The sequence below is a fragment of the Chrysochloris asiatica genome, unplaced genomic scaffold (assembly GCF_000296735.1).
Source record: "Chrysochloris asiatica unplaced genomic scaffold, ChrAsi1.0 scaffold00579, whole genome shotgun sequence".
NCBI lineage: Eukaryota > Metazoa > Chordata > Mammalia > Afrosoricida > Chrysochloridae > Chrysochloris > Chrysochloris asiatica.
This window is the reverse complement of record NW_006409097.1, coordinates 30,986-48,286: the sequence shown is the minus strand read 5'-3', so window position 1 is coordinate 48,286 and position 17,301 is coordinate 30,986. Positions and strand designations below refer to the sequence as shown.

At 36.5% G+C, this 17,301-nt stretch overlaps 1 protein-coding gene across 1 annotated transcript; it reads left to right on the top strand.

Annotated features, from left to right (window-relative positions):
* Positions 1-752: 752 nt before the first annotated feature.
* On the top strand, positions 753-13,694 carry LOC102828536 (interleukin-15-like). The gene is made up of 6 exons (XM_006877731.1): positions 753-764; positions 1,946-2,043; positions 3,297-3,381; positions 6,255-6,299; positions 8,191-8,328; positions 13,584-13,694. The coding sequence occupies exons 1-6, from the start codon at positions 753-755 to the stop codon at positions 13,692-13,694; spliced, it is 489 nt and encodes a 162-aa protein (XP_006877793.1).
* Positions 13,695-17,301: the final 3,607 nt, after the last annotated feature.

Here is a 17,301-nt window from a genome sequence, read left to right as displayed (position 1 = left end):
AAAGAGAAAGAAAAAGAGAAGAGGAAAAAGAATAAAGAAAAAAAAACCTAAAATGAAGGAAGGTAAACATTTTTTAAAAAAGAAAAAAGCTTCCAGCTGAGGAGGTGCTTATTGGTAGGTACCTTCTGTTGGTTGAAGAGGAGTAGAGAGTGGGACCCCTTGTTTAAGATGACATTACTGCTGACCATGACATGATGCCATGGAATGCAGGACACCCAGTGCAGGACAGCACACTCTACAGGAGGTAGAAGCAGCCCAGGAGGAAGGGAAGTGGATGTCCAAGATGGCACTTCTGCCAGCTGGTAGGGGTGAGATGACCAGTTTATTCTATCCCGTTGGTTTGTTGTGAAGATTTAATGTCATTTTTTGTTGTTAAGTGCCACTGAGTGGGTTCTGATTTATAGCAACCTTGTACAGGGTTTCTGAAGAGCAATTGCTGACTTTGAATTGATGACTTTGAGGTTCAAATTGACCTTGAGGTCGAGTGCTTATCCTATAGCACCACACCAGGACTCCATTAAATATGATACATCTATTAAATGATTAAAACAAAGCTCATCAAGAAATAAGTGCTACATAAATATTAATTGTCTTCCTTTTGTTTTGCCCCAGTAGTTCACTTCTGTTTTTAATAGGTCATCTTTTCCTCTGCATTGTTTTGTAGGACATATTCTGGATGGATGGCTGTTGGAAATTCATTGTCATAGCCAGCTCTTCTTCAACTCTGAAAGGATTTACCGTGGAATTGAGTAATGAGAATTTCGGTGAGAAAAAATTAGATTAAGAAATCATAGGGACTTCTCTTTAAAGGTCACTTCAATCTCAAATACTTTATAATATAATTAGTATATTAATAATAGCCTTACAGCTATATGGTTATTCTCTAAAGATATGGGATGTCGTCAACATTTGCTCATCTACTAATTGTGCTTACTTTGAAAAATAAAAAAAAAAATTGATTTTTAAACTCTCTTACAACCTTGCTATACTTTTCATGACATTGTAAATACCTTATTTTATATTCCACTCTGTTTTATTCTTTTAAAAAAAGTCCATCTGCTCAGTAAATTGTGTAGTCTTTGAGGGCAAGTGCTGTCTATTATTCACTCCTCACTATAGACTAAATGAAGTATAGACTCTTAGTGGTTAAGGTAGTAGTCATTGCTCCTCTCTGAAATTATAAATGGCTCTGCAAAGGTTTTGGCAATGTGAAAGAGACAAACAAAGAAATAATAAATCTCTGGAAAATTCTAAGATAAGACTTTTCCTAAATCATCAAAAAAAAAAAAAATATATATATATATATATAGTGGCTTTAAGTATTGATAGTTGGTTTCATTTCTGTAAGTTGTTCATCAAGTTATATTAATGTATCATTGTTTTGCATATGGTTACATGAAATTAGTATATTAATAATAAACCTGTATTGGTATTACATATTTTTTTTATCTGTGTTTTATGAAATTTGTTGTTGCTATTGTTTAGTGTTATTGAGCGATTTTGACTCATAGCAACCATGTATAGCTTTTTCTAGGACTGGTTGGTGGGTTTGAACTTCTTACCTTACTGTTAGCAGTCTAGTGCTTTTCCTACAGTGCCAAGCCAGGATTTTATTAACCAATCCTAAGAGCAAAGAATCAAGAGGAGGTCAAGGATAATAGAAAAATTAGGTGGTGACAGTCTGTATATAAATGAGGAAATATTTAAACTCTGTTAAAACTATTGCCATTAAAGTGTAACTACAGAAATGATGATTTAAGAATTTTTCACATAGAAGGAAAAGTGCAAAAGATAAATTTTTGTTTCATCAATTCTGACTAGGAATGTTGATTCTGAAATTATGATAAATGTGTATCTTTTAGACATAGAAATAAAATGTTATTTTAGCATCTCACTTTTTCACTAAAAGACTTCTAACTATTTTGTCTTTGATCATATTTTTCAGAAACCATATTTGAGAAGTACCTCCATCCAGTGTTATTTGTGTTTACTTTTAAACAGTCATTTTTTAACTGAGGCTGGCATTCATGTCTTCATTTTGGGGTAATTTCAATTTAGGCATAAATATCATTATGTTAGTACCTATATGCATTGTCCCCTTAAAATATCATTTCTATTTGCTTGGTTTATTTAAATAAATTCTGTCTTTGGGGTATGATAGTGGGCACATATGGAGAATGAGAGATTTGGTCAATATTCAACTTAGCATAAATCCTTCCTAAGACAAATTTCTTTGGGAAAAATTACAAATGAGCATTATACACCCAAATAAATCGGACATCTTAGTTTATTGTTCATCTTGGCAGTACATTCTTTCTTTTGATATCTACATACATTTCACAGCAGCAAAAGTATATATTTACAATGTGCCCATGTTCCTTTATTTATCCATCCCTGGCATTGACAATTCATATCCTGTGAGCCTCTATCTTAGTTCTGTTTAAACATTTCTTTCTCTTACGTTCAGCTTTTGCTTTCCCTCCAATGTTTATATTTTTCCCTGCTTATATACTTTTGTCATAGATGCACTCAGTTGACTCCAGGCACTCAACCTATATTGTGTAGTCTGCCTCCCAGTTCAGTTTTACTTGACTAATGTCTTCGTGGTATGGGGAACCTTAGATTTGTGCACATAAATCATCCTAAAACAAATTGGTGTTGGTTACCATGGTACTGTATAAGATACTTCAGAGATTGACTCTTTTTCCTGAATTTCTAAAAATTATTCCAAAATTTTTATCAGTGTATATGTATTTGTTCATATACTAAATTTAGGTTTTACTAAAATGAGTCAGAATATGACCCTTCAGCCTTGATTGAGCTGAAGCCTATGATGTTTATGAAGAAAGGATCTACAATCAAAATGACAGTGTGAGCTGTATACAGCGTCATATTCAATTTACTGTAAGAAACAATTATTGTCACAATCATTACATGAAGATGATCAGTGCTCATTTTGAGAATCTTAGTTTATTCTACTTGGAAAAAAATTAATTCAGTCAGAAAACATTTATTGAGTATTTCCAACATACCAGGCACTATTTCTATTTCACTGTAACAAATTCCACTAGGTTATTTATAAATTATTCCTTCAATTACATTGATTTCTAATCTAGATTAATGTTTCCTCAAGGTTGTACTTCCTGTTTGATGTCCACATTCTTCTACATGGCACAAACATAGGGGTAACAATGATCTTTTCACCAGTCAAAACAACAACAAAACCTTGGTTACGTTTTTGCCTATCGTATTCATCGAGATGTTCAAAATGCTTTATTTTTTGGTTTTGCTTTCAGATGCTTTAGTGCAACTCTCCCTAAAACAGAGGCTTATTGGGAGGATGTAATGCTTGATTTGCACCAAATTGAAAATCTTATTCAAGTAAGTACCTATTCGTCCATAAAAACATCTTATGTAATTGCTATAGAGTATTCCTCTTCCTATGTTTTTTCTCTCAGTCTTAATGAAATATCACTGAAAACAATATTTTTGTAGAAATTCATGAGCCTTGAAGGCTTTTGTTTACAATGTTCATTTTCTATTTTTCTTTAAAAACTTAATCTACAAGTATCCCAGCCCAGTGAAGAGTTCTCTGTCTTTGAAGGCCACAGACTGCCCTCCCTTACCTAGAGAAATAAGGTGGTGTGGTGATGCCTGAAAGGAGAATCCCACCACACACAAGTGACATGACCCAGAGAAGTGCTCTCTATCCTGCAGGCCGGAGATTCTTTTCTCTGCCTAGATACATGAAGCGTCCATGTAAAATCAACAAGGGAGATTGAATGGAGACCCACTGACATTAGTGAACTTTGTCTGTGAAGGTCAAGGTTCTCTGTTTTCTACCTACATAAACCAAGTTTCTACCTAAAGAAACCTGCCTGGGGAAGTTCTTTCTGCCTCCATAGACAACATCAGTAGGGAGTAATGGAAGACCTAATGGCACCAGAGAAACAAACTATATGACAATAGCATGACAACCATTCTGAAAAGTAATCTGTCATTAGAATCAGAACACAAGGTAGATCAGTACCTTCATGATAAACCTAAGCAGAATTGTTGTTGTTAAGTGCTATCGAGTAAGTTTCTACTCATAGTGATTCTATAAAGGGTTTCTAAAGAATGGCTGATGGGTTTGAGCCACTAAACTTGTGATTAACAATCTAGTGCTTATTTTATAGCACCAAAACTCCCAAACAAGATTGTGGTGGTTACGTGCCGTGGAGTCAGTCCCAACTCATAGCGACCCTGCACAGGGTTTCCAATGCTGTAAATCTTTACGAAATCCTCATCTTTCTCGAGTGGAACAGCTGCTAGTTTCAAACTGTTGACCTTAAGATTCACAGCCCAATTCATAACCATTACACTCGTTCTCAAATAAGATTAAGAAATGCTAAAATAAAAGGTCTTAATAGAACCGGAATTTCCTAACATACCTGCAATACCCACTATAAAACTGAAAATCATGCCAAGAAGTAGGAAAATGACACCCTGAATAACTAATTAGCAGAGTCCAAAACATAGATGGAATTATATGACAAAATTATAAAGTAGTTGCCATAAAAAGTGCTGTTAAGTCGGTTCTGATTCATAACGACCCTGTATAGCATTTCCGAGGAGCAGCTGGTGAATTTGAACTGCCAACCCTGTGGTTCAGAGTCCAGTGCTTATCCTGTACCATCACACTGGGAGTCAGAACTAAAATAGCACAATAGCAGAAATACAAAACTCACTGGAGAAGCCTGATAGACCAATGGTAGGCAATGAACTTGATAATCGAACCTAGATAGAAACAGAGTTGGGGACAAAAGGTGGATTTGTGGGACAATAACAGAAAATCCAATTATATATGTCATCAGTGTTCCATAAGGAAAGAAGAAAGAGAGTGGGGATTAAAAGTCCTTGTGTGGCACTATGGGTTAATGCGTTAGACAGCAAAATTGGTTTGAATTGCAAGGTCGATGGTTCAAATTTACCAGCTGCTCCTAGGAAACAGTATAAAGGGTTGCTATGGGTCAGAACTGGACAGTGAATAAGGAGGATCGTAGAAGAATTGATGCCTTTGAGTTGTGGTGTTGGAGGAGAATACTGAAAGTGCCATGGACTGCCAAAAGAACCAATAGATCTGTTTTGGAAGAAGTGCAGCCAGAGTGCTCCTTGGAGGCCAGGATGGCTAAGCTTCGTCTCTCCTACTTTGGACATATTGTCCGGAGGAAACAATCGTTGGAGAAGGATGTCATGCTGGGTAGGGTGGAAGGTCAGAGAAAAAGAGGAAGACCCCCAATGAGATGGATCAGCCAGGTGGCATCATTGATGGACTCAAGTGTGGCAGCGGTAGTGAGGTTGGCCCAGGATCGGACATTGTTTCGTTCTGCTGTGCGTGGGGTTGCTATGAGTCGGTTCCGACTCGATGGCACCTGACAACAACAACAACAACATGGGTCAGAACTGACTTAAAGGCACTTTACAACAACAACATTTCTCCAGATATAGTGAAAGACATACATCTACAGATTCAAGAAGCAGAGTGAATCTCAAACAGGAAAAAAAAAACATAGTCAATTTATACCAAAACACATGATAGTTATGCTCCTAAAAACTGAAGACAAAGAAAAATTATATCTTATCTACAGGGAAAATAATCTGAATGACAGCACATCTTTCCTTAGAAACCATGGAAGTTAGAAGGAAGCTAGAAATATTTTTCAAGGGCTGAAAGGCACTTTTAGCCCAGAATTCTACATCCAGTTAAATTATCCTTCAGTAATGAAGAGGAAATCAAGATATTCTCAGGTGAAGGTATACTAAGAGAATGTGTTGCCAGTGACAACAATTATGTCTTAAAGAAGTTTCTCTAAATAGAATAAAAATTATGGAAGAAGAAACCTTAGAACATCAATAAGGAAGAAAGAACAATAGACGGAGAGAAAATATGGACTTTTCTTTGCTGCTTGGGTTTTCTAAATTATGTGTGAGAGTTGAAGTTACAATTTTAACAATAGGAGTCCTAGTGGATTGTGAGTTGAGCTGTTAACCATAAGGTCAGCAGTTGCTTGGGACCAGAAGTCTCAAGGTCGTCATTCCTTGGGAGAAAAATGTGTCTCTCTGTATTTTTTATTACAATTGCATTTTAATATAACATTATCTCTAAATAAGTGCTTCATTAAAAAATTAATTTAATGTGTTCAGTAAGTTGGTTTCGTTATACCTAAAGTAGGGCATAATATTTCATATTGTTTGATTTTGTTTTCTTTCAGTCTATCCATATTGATGCCACTTTATATACTGAAAGTGATGCTCATGTGAGTACAGTTTAATTTTTTCAAAGTTGCTCTATTTTCTAGTTTACAAAAGTCTAAAAATTGTACTTCCACAAGTTAGTTGAAACAGGTAGTCTTTAAATCTAACTTTAAATCAAACCAAAAAGATGGTCAATGAATTTTATAAGTAATTGGTGATGTGGTAATAGAATTTGGGGGCAAAGAAATATTTGGTTATAGTCCAAAATAAAAACATTAAAAAGCTTTTCTAGTCAATGTAAAAAAAAAAAGTATTTTGTGTTGGAATTAGAACATCATGCAAATTAGATGCAAGGATCAGTTAATGAATTCAGTTTTAAAGTTTCCAACGTATCACTCATTTTCATTGTAGTATATTACCATCTCAAATCGTATTTCTACAAATTGCATAAACACTTTTATTTTCCACATTTTTCATTAATCTGCATTTGTCAGAAAGAGCTCTGACTGGTTATATTTTGTGCGAGAAAAGAAATAAATACAAATCCTAAAATTTATCATAATTCAAAATTGATCTTAGACATTTTCATTATTTGAGAAGGCTTCAAAAAATTCATGGAAAATGGAATGAAAATAATGGAATTTTTCCATGAACTTTTTGAAGCCCCTCATCTGTTGACATTTCCTAAAGCATACATGATTTCAGTCATGTTGTTAATCCTTGCTCTCTGGATTGGTTACTAAAGAACAAGAAACTAATCCCCACCTTCCTTACATTATGGAAAACAAACACTATGTATATGTTAAAACAGTGAGAAAACAGTTCTTCTCTTATTCCTGAATTAGAACTTCTCTGAAACATAAGATATTGCCCCCCACCAAGACTTTCTAAGCATTGACAATCAGCGATAACTGGACACTGGAAAAAGTATACTTATCAACTACATAGATAGTGCTATTGCTTATAAAGATTGTCTTCTTCCTCTACCTTCAATATCTTTCCCATTTTTCCTTGCATTTGCTCAGTGTAGAAAGCAGTTAACCACCAACACTTCACATTCTGAGACTACTCTTTTACAAGAAGGTAACCTTACATCTCATGGGTTGTACATCTCTGAGATTGAAATTCAAATTTGTATTGACTCAGTCACTTTCTAGCTTGAAAGTCACTAAACAGTTCTGAACCTCAATTTCCCTACTTTTTAGCATAGTCACAGCATTTACCCATTCTATCCTGTGCAGCTGCTATGAGGGATGAGGGGCACTGCTACCCATTCAGTGCACATTTATGAAGTGCCTGTAGTCTCCCAGGTACTGTGTATTGAGAACACAAAGTCAGATAAGCCATGGTGAAATCTCCAGAGCTTCATTGAACGTCTCTTTTTCCTTTTAAGTTTAGAAGGTTATAGTTAAAGTAACTCTGGTGAGAAATATATTTCTCTGGTGCCTAAGAGGTCCTTTTCAAAACTATCCACTCTGTGAGTAGACAATAATCTTACTTTAAACTAATGAATTTATTAGAATAACTTCTGGAATTTTGAATCTTGTAGGAATAGCATGATTAGCAACTACCAATCTTTAAAATTCTTACATACATACTATCAATGTCAATGCTTCAAGAGTCTAGGGCCAACATGATAACCTTTATAACAAGGAGAAATGTGCTCACTGCAGTAAGTGCCCTATTATTTCCAGGTTTTCAAATGTAATATTCTTTTTTACAATATTGCTGTGTTTCTTGATTGTATTTTGTTTGGTTAGTTTGGTTTTGGTTTCAAAGCCACAAAGTGGGGGGAAAGATCAAGCAGCTTCCTGTGTAGAATTTCTTAAAGGTATTTTGGTTTTTTGTAATAAATTTGGATTAGCTTTTAAATAAATCAAAATTACATCCACGTGAAAATGAATAATCAGAATATAAGGTTTTCAAAATGGTTCTTTGTAACTCTATTTTCAGCCTAATTGCAAAGTAACAGCAATGAAGTGTTTTCTTATGGAGTTCGATGTTATTTCACATGAATCCAAGAATGGGAACATCAGTGAAACAGTAAAGAACCTTGTCTTCCTAGCAAACAGCAGTTTATATTCTAATAGGGTGAGTTACCTGATACTCATGCTGAAGTACAGCTAATATTTTGGGCTTGAATGGGAAAATCATTAACTAGGAGAGAAGAAGGCATTCTGTTTCAATGGAGTGACATCCAAAAATGACACCATCTCTGGCATGCAATCCTAAACTGTTAATTGACTTTTTTTATTCAGCAAATATGTATTGAATAGTTCTAGGCACTACACTGTTGCTGACCTCAACATATTTATGATCAGGTGGAATGGATCCAGATCATTGTAAATGCATAAAGTATAGAACTATAGCATAAATAAGAGAACTCACATTTATTATGGTATTAATATGTGCCAGACACTATTCTTTGAACTTTAAATTAATTCCTTTGATCCTTACAACTCTGTAAAGTAGGTATCCTTGTATCTATTTGAGGGTTAAAGAAGGGATAGTCCCAAGAGCTTAAACAATTTCCTGTGGTCATGCAGCTAGTTATGAAGAGTGAGGATTCATACCCAAGCAGTCTCAGTCTAGAGCCTGTATTCTTATTTAACGAAAGGATAAAGGATACAAAAAGGTAATAATAAAGGTATTAATGAGTTGAATTCTTATATGCCAATGATCATGAACAGTGTATGGTTCTAGGAGAGCAAATATTAAGTATTCTCATGGTAGGCTGGGGGATCAGTTGTGCACATGTCCTATGGTACGAAGGCCTATAGTTTTCATGGCCAAGGAAACAGGAAGATTTATAAACTCAACCTTTTATAAACAAAGCAGGCATAATAAAGCTAATAATTTTAGCAATATTTTTGGGCCATAGCAGTTAAAAAACACACATAGTATCTGCTGTTATGGAGAGAAGAAACATAAGCAAATGTATAAGTCAACTTTTTATTAAAACCAATAGAGAAAAATATGGTGGGGTTCTGATTCTTGTTTACATTGGATTGTCAGTAAGTTTAGCAAATTAGATAACAGTTGGCAAAGACGCAAGTGAGTGAGATTACTCAAACCTAGAGAAGTATATTCAAGCAGAGGTAACTGAAAATTCTAAAAGCCTTGAGTTAATTTGACTTTTCTCTTAAAATTCCAGTTACTTATCATCTTTGCTCAAGTCTTACCTTATCAGTTATGTCATCTGTTTACAGTTGCAATTGCATCCCTATCATAAGCATTCTCTGCCCTCTAGGTCTTAACTCTCCCATGCCATGCCCTACGATCCGATTGGTTATACTGCATATTTAAATTACTCATTGGGTCTGCTCTGACTTTCACTGCTAGAATATCAACTTCAACATTTTTGTCTATTTTTTCCAGCATTGTATCCCAACTCCAAAACAGTGCTTGGCATAGACTAGACACTCAATGCATTTATTGCTGCTGTTGTTGTTAACTGTCGTCAAGTCTGTTCTGACTCACAGTGACCCTGTATAGGGTTTCAACCGCCAACCTTGCAGTTCAAATTGACCTTGCAGTCCAGCGCATTAACCTATGGCGTCACATCATTAAGCAATACATTAATGTTTAAAATCTTTCTCAGGCTATATCTCCACCTTATCACTGGAAAGACTGAGTCATGCAATAAATAACTCATGAAAATAGCAATGATCAACTCTGTCATGCTCCTTCTCAGTCACCCTCATCAGAATATAGCATACGGTGCATGACAGAATGAATGGCAGGACTACACAGTCAGAAGACTTGGCAGTAAAGATTTCAGTTGTTTATTTAACATTAGATGAGTCATTGAACATCTCTGCATTCCTATCTGGCATGATTATATTAAGAATCCAATAAGAGAGCATTATATGAAAAATGTAGCAGTGCCTGACATGGAATCAATGCTTGATGAACATTGGTGAACCTAAATTCCACATGTTCTTGGATGTAAAATCTAATTTTGAATTTTACTGGTACAGCTTTCACCGTTTAGTTGTCTCTAAGAAGGTTCATTTAAGATTGACACATGGGAACCCAGGTGAAGACCTGGTTGGCCAGCAGTGTGGCAAGACCTGGGGACTCTTGGGCCCAGAGTCAGTGACATAGCCACAGAGGACTAGAGCGGAGAGTGAAGTGTCCAGCTGATAAGAAGAGAGGGCATATGCATAGAACACCCACACTTGCAGATAATACCCACTTGTCCTGGCTTCAATGACTGGATGATCAGAGCTCAACCAGAAGTAAAAAGAAGAGGGGGAAAAAAAAAGTATTCTCATACAATTTGATGAACTTGACCTACACCTATGGAAGCAGTAACTCAAAAGAAGGAACAAGTCCTAACAGCAAGAATCATTCCCACACCCTCCACACACAGAGTAGACAGGGATGGGCAACTTGGACATTGGCTACCCAACTTGGGGGGTGGAGGGCTACAAAGGCAAGAAGTGACTGGCTTACAAGCTTTCAAGAGGGAACCTAGATCCAGAGGGCCTGAAGGAAGGTAGAGTCTCCAGTGAGTAGTATTCAATCTGACTAGCCGGGGCTGATGCAATGAAATGCAGATGGGTCTCTTGTAATACAACAGTGAATAATTGTTATCAGGACTGATTTTGAGGGTTGGAAATGTAAAGGTAGATGTTTTATAGCAAGGAGGGGAGTGATTAACTTTTCAGTCTCGGAGCAGAGGTCCCTAGGACCATCAAGGGAGAAGAGCAGAGAGTGGGACCCTACCCAGAGAAGCAGTGATGCCTGAAATGAAGCCAGAGATGATGACGTGGAGCAATGGAGCAACTGGAGACTTTAGATCCAGAGATGGAGAGCGACTGTGTGCTGAAGACCTGGGGGGTACGGGGGAAGGATTGCATGGAGGGGATTATAACCATGGCAATGAGACCATATATGATAGAATGAATGTAAAACCAATGTTCTCCCATGTAAACTATCACATAATTCACAATAAAACATTAAAAAAAAAAAAAAAAAGATTGACACATGGCACTGTGAGGTAAAGCACTGGACCACAAGACCATTTTGAACTATAAGGTTGGCAGTTCAAATTCCTTGGATACCCTATACAAAGTTGCTATGAGTGGGAACTGATGCGACAGCACTTGACAACAGCAGTTATCTTTGAAACTATGTTTTACAATAATTTGTGGTATTCACCTGAAGAATTCAATATAACCAGTAATGATTGGGTGATTTCAATGTGCCAGAAACTATGCTAAATGCTTGTTATTATTGTTAAATGTAAAATGTTGTTAAATGTCATCAAGACAGTTCTGACTCAGCAACCCTGTATAGAGTTTCCAAGGATTTGAACTGCTGACCTTGTGGTTCTAAGTCCAGGGTTGATCCTACATTACCACACCAGCAGTCCATGCTACATGCTAGAAAAACAGAAAATATATGCCCTTGCCCACCTGGAGGAACTTAGAGAATTGTTGTTGTTGTTGTTATGTGCCATGGAGTTGGTTCCTACTCATAGCAACCCTGTACAGGGTTTCCAAGGCTGTAAATCTTTACAGGAGCAGAAAGCCTCATCTGTCTCCCGCGGAACAGCTGGTAGTTTCGAACTGCTGATTCATAACCACTATGCTACCAGAGCTTAGAGAATAGTGGTATAAAAATCAAGTTATCAAGTTGTTGTTGCTAACTGCCTTCAGTTTGGTTACAACTCACATCCATCCTGTATATGGTTTCTGAGGAGCAGCTGGTGAGTTTGAACTGCCAGTCTTGAAGTTCAAACCAAATTTGCAGTTCAAACTGACCTTGTGGTCCAATACTTATGTGATGGTGCCACATTAGAACTCCAAAAGCATAAAACCCTATGTTGTTGTTGTTAAGTGCCATTGAGTTGGTTAGGACTCATAGCAACCCTGTATAGGGTTTCCAAGGAGTGGCTGGTGAACTTGAACTGCCTACTTTGCGGTTCAAACCAACCTTGCAGTCAAGCGCATTAACCCACAGTACCACACCAGGCCACCAAAACCCTATAATACATGTTAGTATAATATCTGATATGCTGTGATCCAGGTCTAAACAAAGAGCACTGAGAATGCAGACTGTAGACTTGCCTCTGACCTGGGGTGCTCTTAGGAGACTATACATAAATAATCATAGGTGTGAGTAGCAGTAGCTACAATAGGAAGTGTGTAGCACACAAAGAGAAATGCAAAGGCGTAGATGCATGTAATAGCAGAATGTGTGATGGAAAGGAAAAGCATGAGCTCAGAATTTCTACACCATAATGTTTGCAGCAGTGGGGAAAGGTAGGAGAGATGGGTAAGAACAGCTTATGTAGGACCTGTGTACCATGCAGGGAAGCATGAATTTATCCAAGGCTTTATTGTTGGTGGTGTTAAGTGCCGTCTAGTTGATGCCTACTCATAGCAACCCTTGTTAAATGCCATTGTCTCGATTCCGATCCATAACGACCCTGTATAGGGTTTCCAAGGAGCAACTGGTGAGCTCGAACCACCAACCTTGCAGTTCAGATGAGGAGAAATCATTCAAGGGAAAGTTCATGGTCTGATGAACATGGCTTATTTATTTATTTACTTATTTAGAAAGAAGACATCTTTATTTTTCAGATCAAAAAGCAAAACCAAACCCATATTTCATGAAAGCTTAACATCGCAAGAAAAGGCTTATTCATTTAAAGTTCAAGTTTTGCATTGTCTTTGATTTGTAGGACCCACTCTCAATGATCTTTCCAGAATAATTGGCTCAAATCCACCTTGTACCACGTGATGTTCATGCAGCACAGCGGTGACCCTAGTGAATAGGGATGCTTGTTGTCAGCTAGCAGTGCCTTCCAGTTGGAGACAATCAATTCTAGTTTTGTTGATGCTCATATATTTTCTAGTCTCCATTAGCCTTGCCTAGACACCATATTGGGTGAAAGAGAATTTTAGCTCTCCTTTCCTTTCTTCTTGAGGTGACAATGATTGGATACCACACCCATCTTCAGGGCCAGTGGACCTTTTTTTGTAGCATTGATTCATCACTAAGACTAAGAATCACCTGTTGAAGAAGTTCTTGAGTTAGAAATGACGCTATGATATAATGTGGAAGAAGATTAAAGCTGGTGAAGGGCTGTTTTATATAAACAAAGGGTTGGATACACATCTTGAACTTCATGTCATTTTGTCTTGTTAATTATTTGTTCTTTTAGTCAGTGTTCCGTATCAAATATCTCAGTTTTCTTTTCCCATTGTGCTTCTTAATATGGTATTGATTTGTCAGTTCTTATGTCTCAAGACCTGGCCATGTGGTCCAGATGTTATGATATTTCCAGGAACTACATAAATTAGACTATCTAATCCTTTCTTTTTATTTGGCAGTATATAACAGAATCTGGATGCAAAGAATGTGAGGAACTGGAAGAAAAGAATATTAAAGAATTTTTACAGAGTTTTCGACACCTTGTGCAAATGTTCTACAACACTTCTTGATTGCAGTTGATCACCTTCAGCATTTTCTATTATTAACAGGCATTTTCCCACTGTGTAGAGACAACCAAACACTCCACATTTCAATGTACTGCCCAAACAACTGCTGTTCTAGCAAGATTATCACGATGCTGGATCTGATGAGTTCTTTGGAAAGAAGGCAGAAAAATGTCACTGAATAATATAATAAAAAATAGTTGCAATTGAGTTGATTATGAACTTATGGTGACCCTATGTGTGAAAAGTCTGTAGAGTGTTCAATGGCTGAATCTTATTTTTTTTTTTTTTAAGGAGGTCCTCAGGTCTTTCTTCTACAACACCTTTGAGAGGACATAAACCTCTAGGATTTTGTTTAACAGCCAAGTGCAATAATCATTTGCACCATCTAGTCACTCCATTAAGTAACATAGAGAGATATGAAGTGTCCTCAAACTTTTTCTTGTTTTGTTATTTTTAATTTATTACTTAAAGTGTACATATTTTAGTGTATTTTAAATGTTGAATAAAATTATGTGTGTATTTTAACATTTGAAATTGCGCTGATGTTTTACTTTTTACAAGAAATAAGAGACATTTGTTCAGGAGTGAGAATCAAAATATTTGACAGTTGCTTAACAATAACTGGTTATGAGTGGTGGGAGAAAGATGTGGCAGTCTGCTTCTGCAAATATTTACAGCCTTGGGAACCTGTAGGGCAAATCTATTCAGTCCTACAGGTGGGTGTGAGTCAGAATTGACTTGATGGCAACAGGTTTAGTTTAGTTATAATGAGTTCAAGCAGCTTTGTTGGTATGATCCTGCCAGTGAGTAACCACTGACTACCAACCCTCTTTTACTATCCCATTAGCTTTTATTATCCCACCAAAGAAAGAATTGACTATCAAGGAGAAAAGGAAGACGATGTCTGAATTCTGTGCTTTATTCCATAATTTAGCTATTGAATATATAAAGCAGTTAGGAAGGAAATACCAAAACTGCAAATACCTGATACATAATGTACATCAGTAAATTTGGATAGTGGAGGAATCAGCCTTCACAGACAGGTGCAATTGTGTGCAGAAGCAGCAAACTAATCGTTGCAATGATATTTATATTTTGTGCTTCCTCTAGTGTAGGTATATAATTCTTTCCATTATTTTGCCATATGTATAGAATAAAGAAGCAGCTGATTTGTTGAAGTCACCATTACATGATAGAAAATAATTTTTTATAATGCTTTGTTATAATTTTGTCTAAAATTACCAAGTCCTTTCTTAGTGGATCTATGAGTAAAATGAAATATTCTTATCTTATTATGAATCTGTTTTGACTCCATACCTGCAGATATGTTAGAGCTTGTATATTAGGCTTGTAACAACCTGCTTTATCTCAGAATTGAATATAGTGATGGATTTTTCATAATATATATCTCCTTTCCTGATAATAAACATTATGACTATGATATACCTTCTTCACAAATGTAACAACACACTTAAGAGTAAATTATAATTTACCAGTGCAATACTTCCATATTATTTGTAGTAATATCTAACCGATGTACTTCCCTCATGGCTCATCTAAAAGTATGTTTATATGAAAAATAAGGTATTTGTCTTACAGGTGTTTTCCATGTTCCACCTGGCAGATGTTGCTTGGTGTCTGGTGCCATTTTCAATTCTACTGTAGTCAATCACTACTCATTTTATGACTGGCCACTGCTAGCTAGGCCTCGTGTTCTTAACCAAGCCTCTTGGTAGGATGCTTCTCCATTCTCAGGTGCTCTAATCAAGGGTAAATGGGGACTGGCTACACTTAGCTGAAGCATTCTACCCACCTAGCCCCCAAAGACTGAATATTTATATCAGACTTCACTGCAGGCTCGAATAACAAAGGGGATTTCAATAAGGTAGAACTGCAAAGATTTAAAACTCTACACTAACAATAATCTAAATACACAAACAACAAGAAATCAAAACTTTCATAATGGGCCCATCTAAGACATATACTCACCTCCTTATTTTCAGGTCTCTTTGCAATACATCTCATCCCTCTATTCTTGTTACCCTCCTTTTAGCACTACCCTTTCCCCATATCTGTGTTATTCATTCCATAACAGATCCTAGAATTTACCATGAGGAATCTCTAGATGTGGCCTTAGGCACTTCAGGTCCTCACAAGTGTTCAACAAGAAAAGGAAGAAGCAGAGACTTGAATATTACAAGTCTGGCAGTTCTAATCATTTTCAAGGCCTGAACTGTGGTGTTTTGAGTGCTCTGGTGGAAAACTGTATCAGAGAAATGAACACACACATACCAAGGATCAACCTGAACATTCAGAAGAAGGGCAGGGTAAACTTGTTACTAAGTGGTGTCAAGTTGATGTTGACTCACAGTAACCTTGTATAGGGTTTCTGAGGAGCAGCTGGTGGGTTTGAACCACCTACCTTGTGGTTGGAAGTCCAGTGCTTACCTGGAAGTGCCACAAAAGGGCTCCAAAGAGGTTGCAAACTGGTTGTTCATTGACTAATTTGACATATTTATTATTTTTTTAAAAATTAAAACAAACTGACAAATCAAGAGAAATTGCATAAAATCTGAGGGAAGTAAAGAGAGCAACATCAATTTTATACCCAGCTAAGTGATCCTTCACATTGGGAGGTTATAGATTCAAACAGACTCTAGAATTCAGAGTCTTAATAGCTTCCTTCCTTGTAGTTAAGAAGATCTACAGCCTCCAACTATGAAGGATCACTTAGCTGGGTATAAAATTGTTGTTGCTCCCTTGCCTTCCTTCAGAATTCTGTAGATTATTTACTAGAATAGAGTGTTGATACAGAGAAGTTTGAGGCCATTATAATTTTCAGACCCTTATTTAAGATTTTTTTTCCTTCTAAATAGCTATATTATTCTTTATCCTTGAAATGTTTGTTCTTAAATAAGATTTATTTCTTGGGAGGTGTTTGCCCTTTACATCTATAGATTCCAGCATTGTTTCAAAAAAAGTTTTTCTGTCTAAAATGAATTGCTTATGTTAATGATAATGATGTTGCTGTTGTTAAGTGTGGTAGAGTCAGTTCCGACTCATAATGACCCTGTATACAGTTTCTGAGGAGTGACTGGTGGGTTTGAATTGACAACCTTGTAATTCAAACTGACCTTGTGGTCCAGTTATTATAGTAACTGGTGTCTACAGTTCAACACCAGGATAATAATAGTACTATGATATTTTAGAAAATTAATTCATGCAATGTACTTAGAAGTTCTAACACATACTAAGCACACATTAATAATAATAGCAGCAATAGTAGCAACTAATATAATTTGGAGTCCTGGTATGTCACTAGGATAAGCACTCAACCGCAAGGTCAGTTTGAATCACAAGGCCAGTGGTTCAAGTCCACCAATCACTCTTTGGAAACCCTATACAGGGTCGCTATAAGTCAGCACCAACATGATGGCACTTAACTACAACAATAACATTATTATTATTATTGTTATTATACAATTGCTATTAGTTTAGCAATGTTGTTGTTGTAGTTAAGTGCCATCGATTCAATTCCAACCCATAGCTACCCTGTATAGGGTTTCCAAGGAACAACTGGTGAGCTTGAACCTCTGACTTTGCAGTTCAA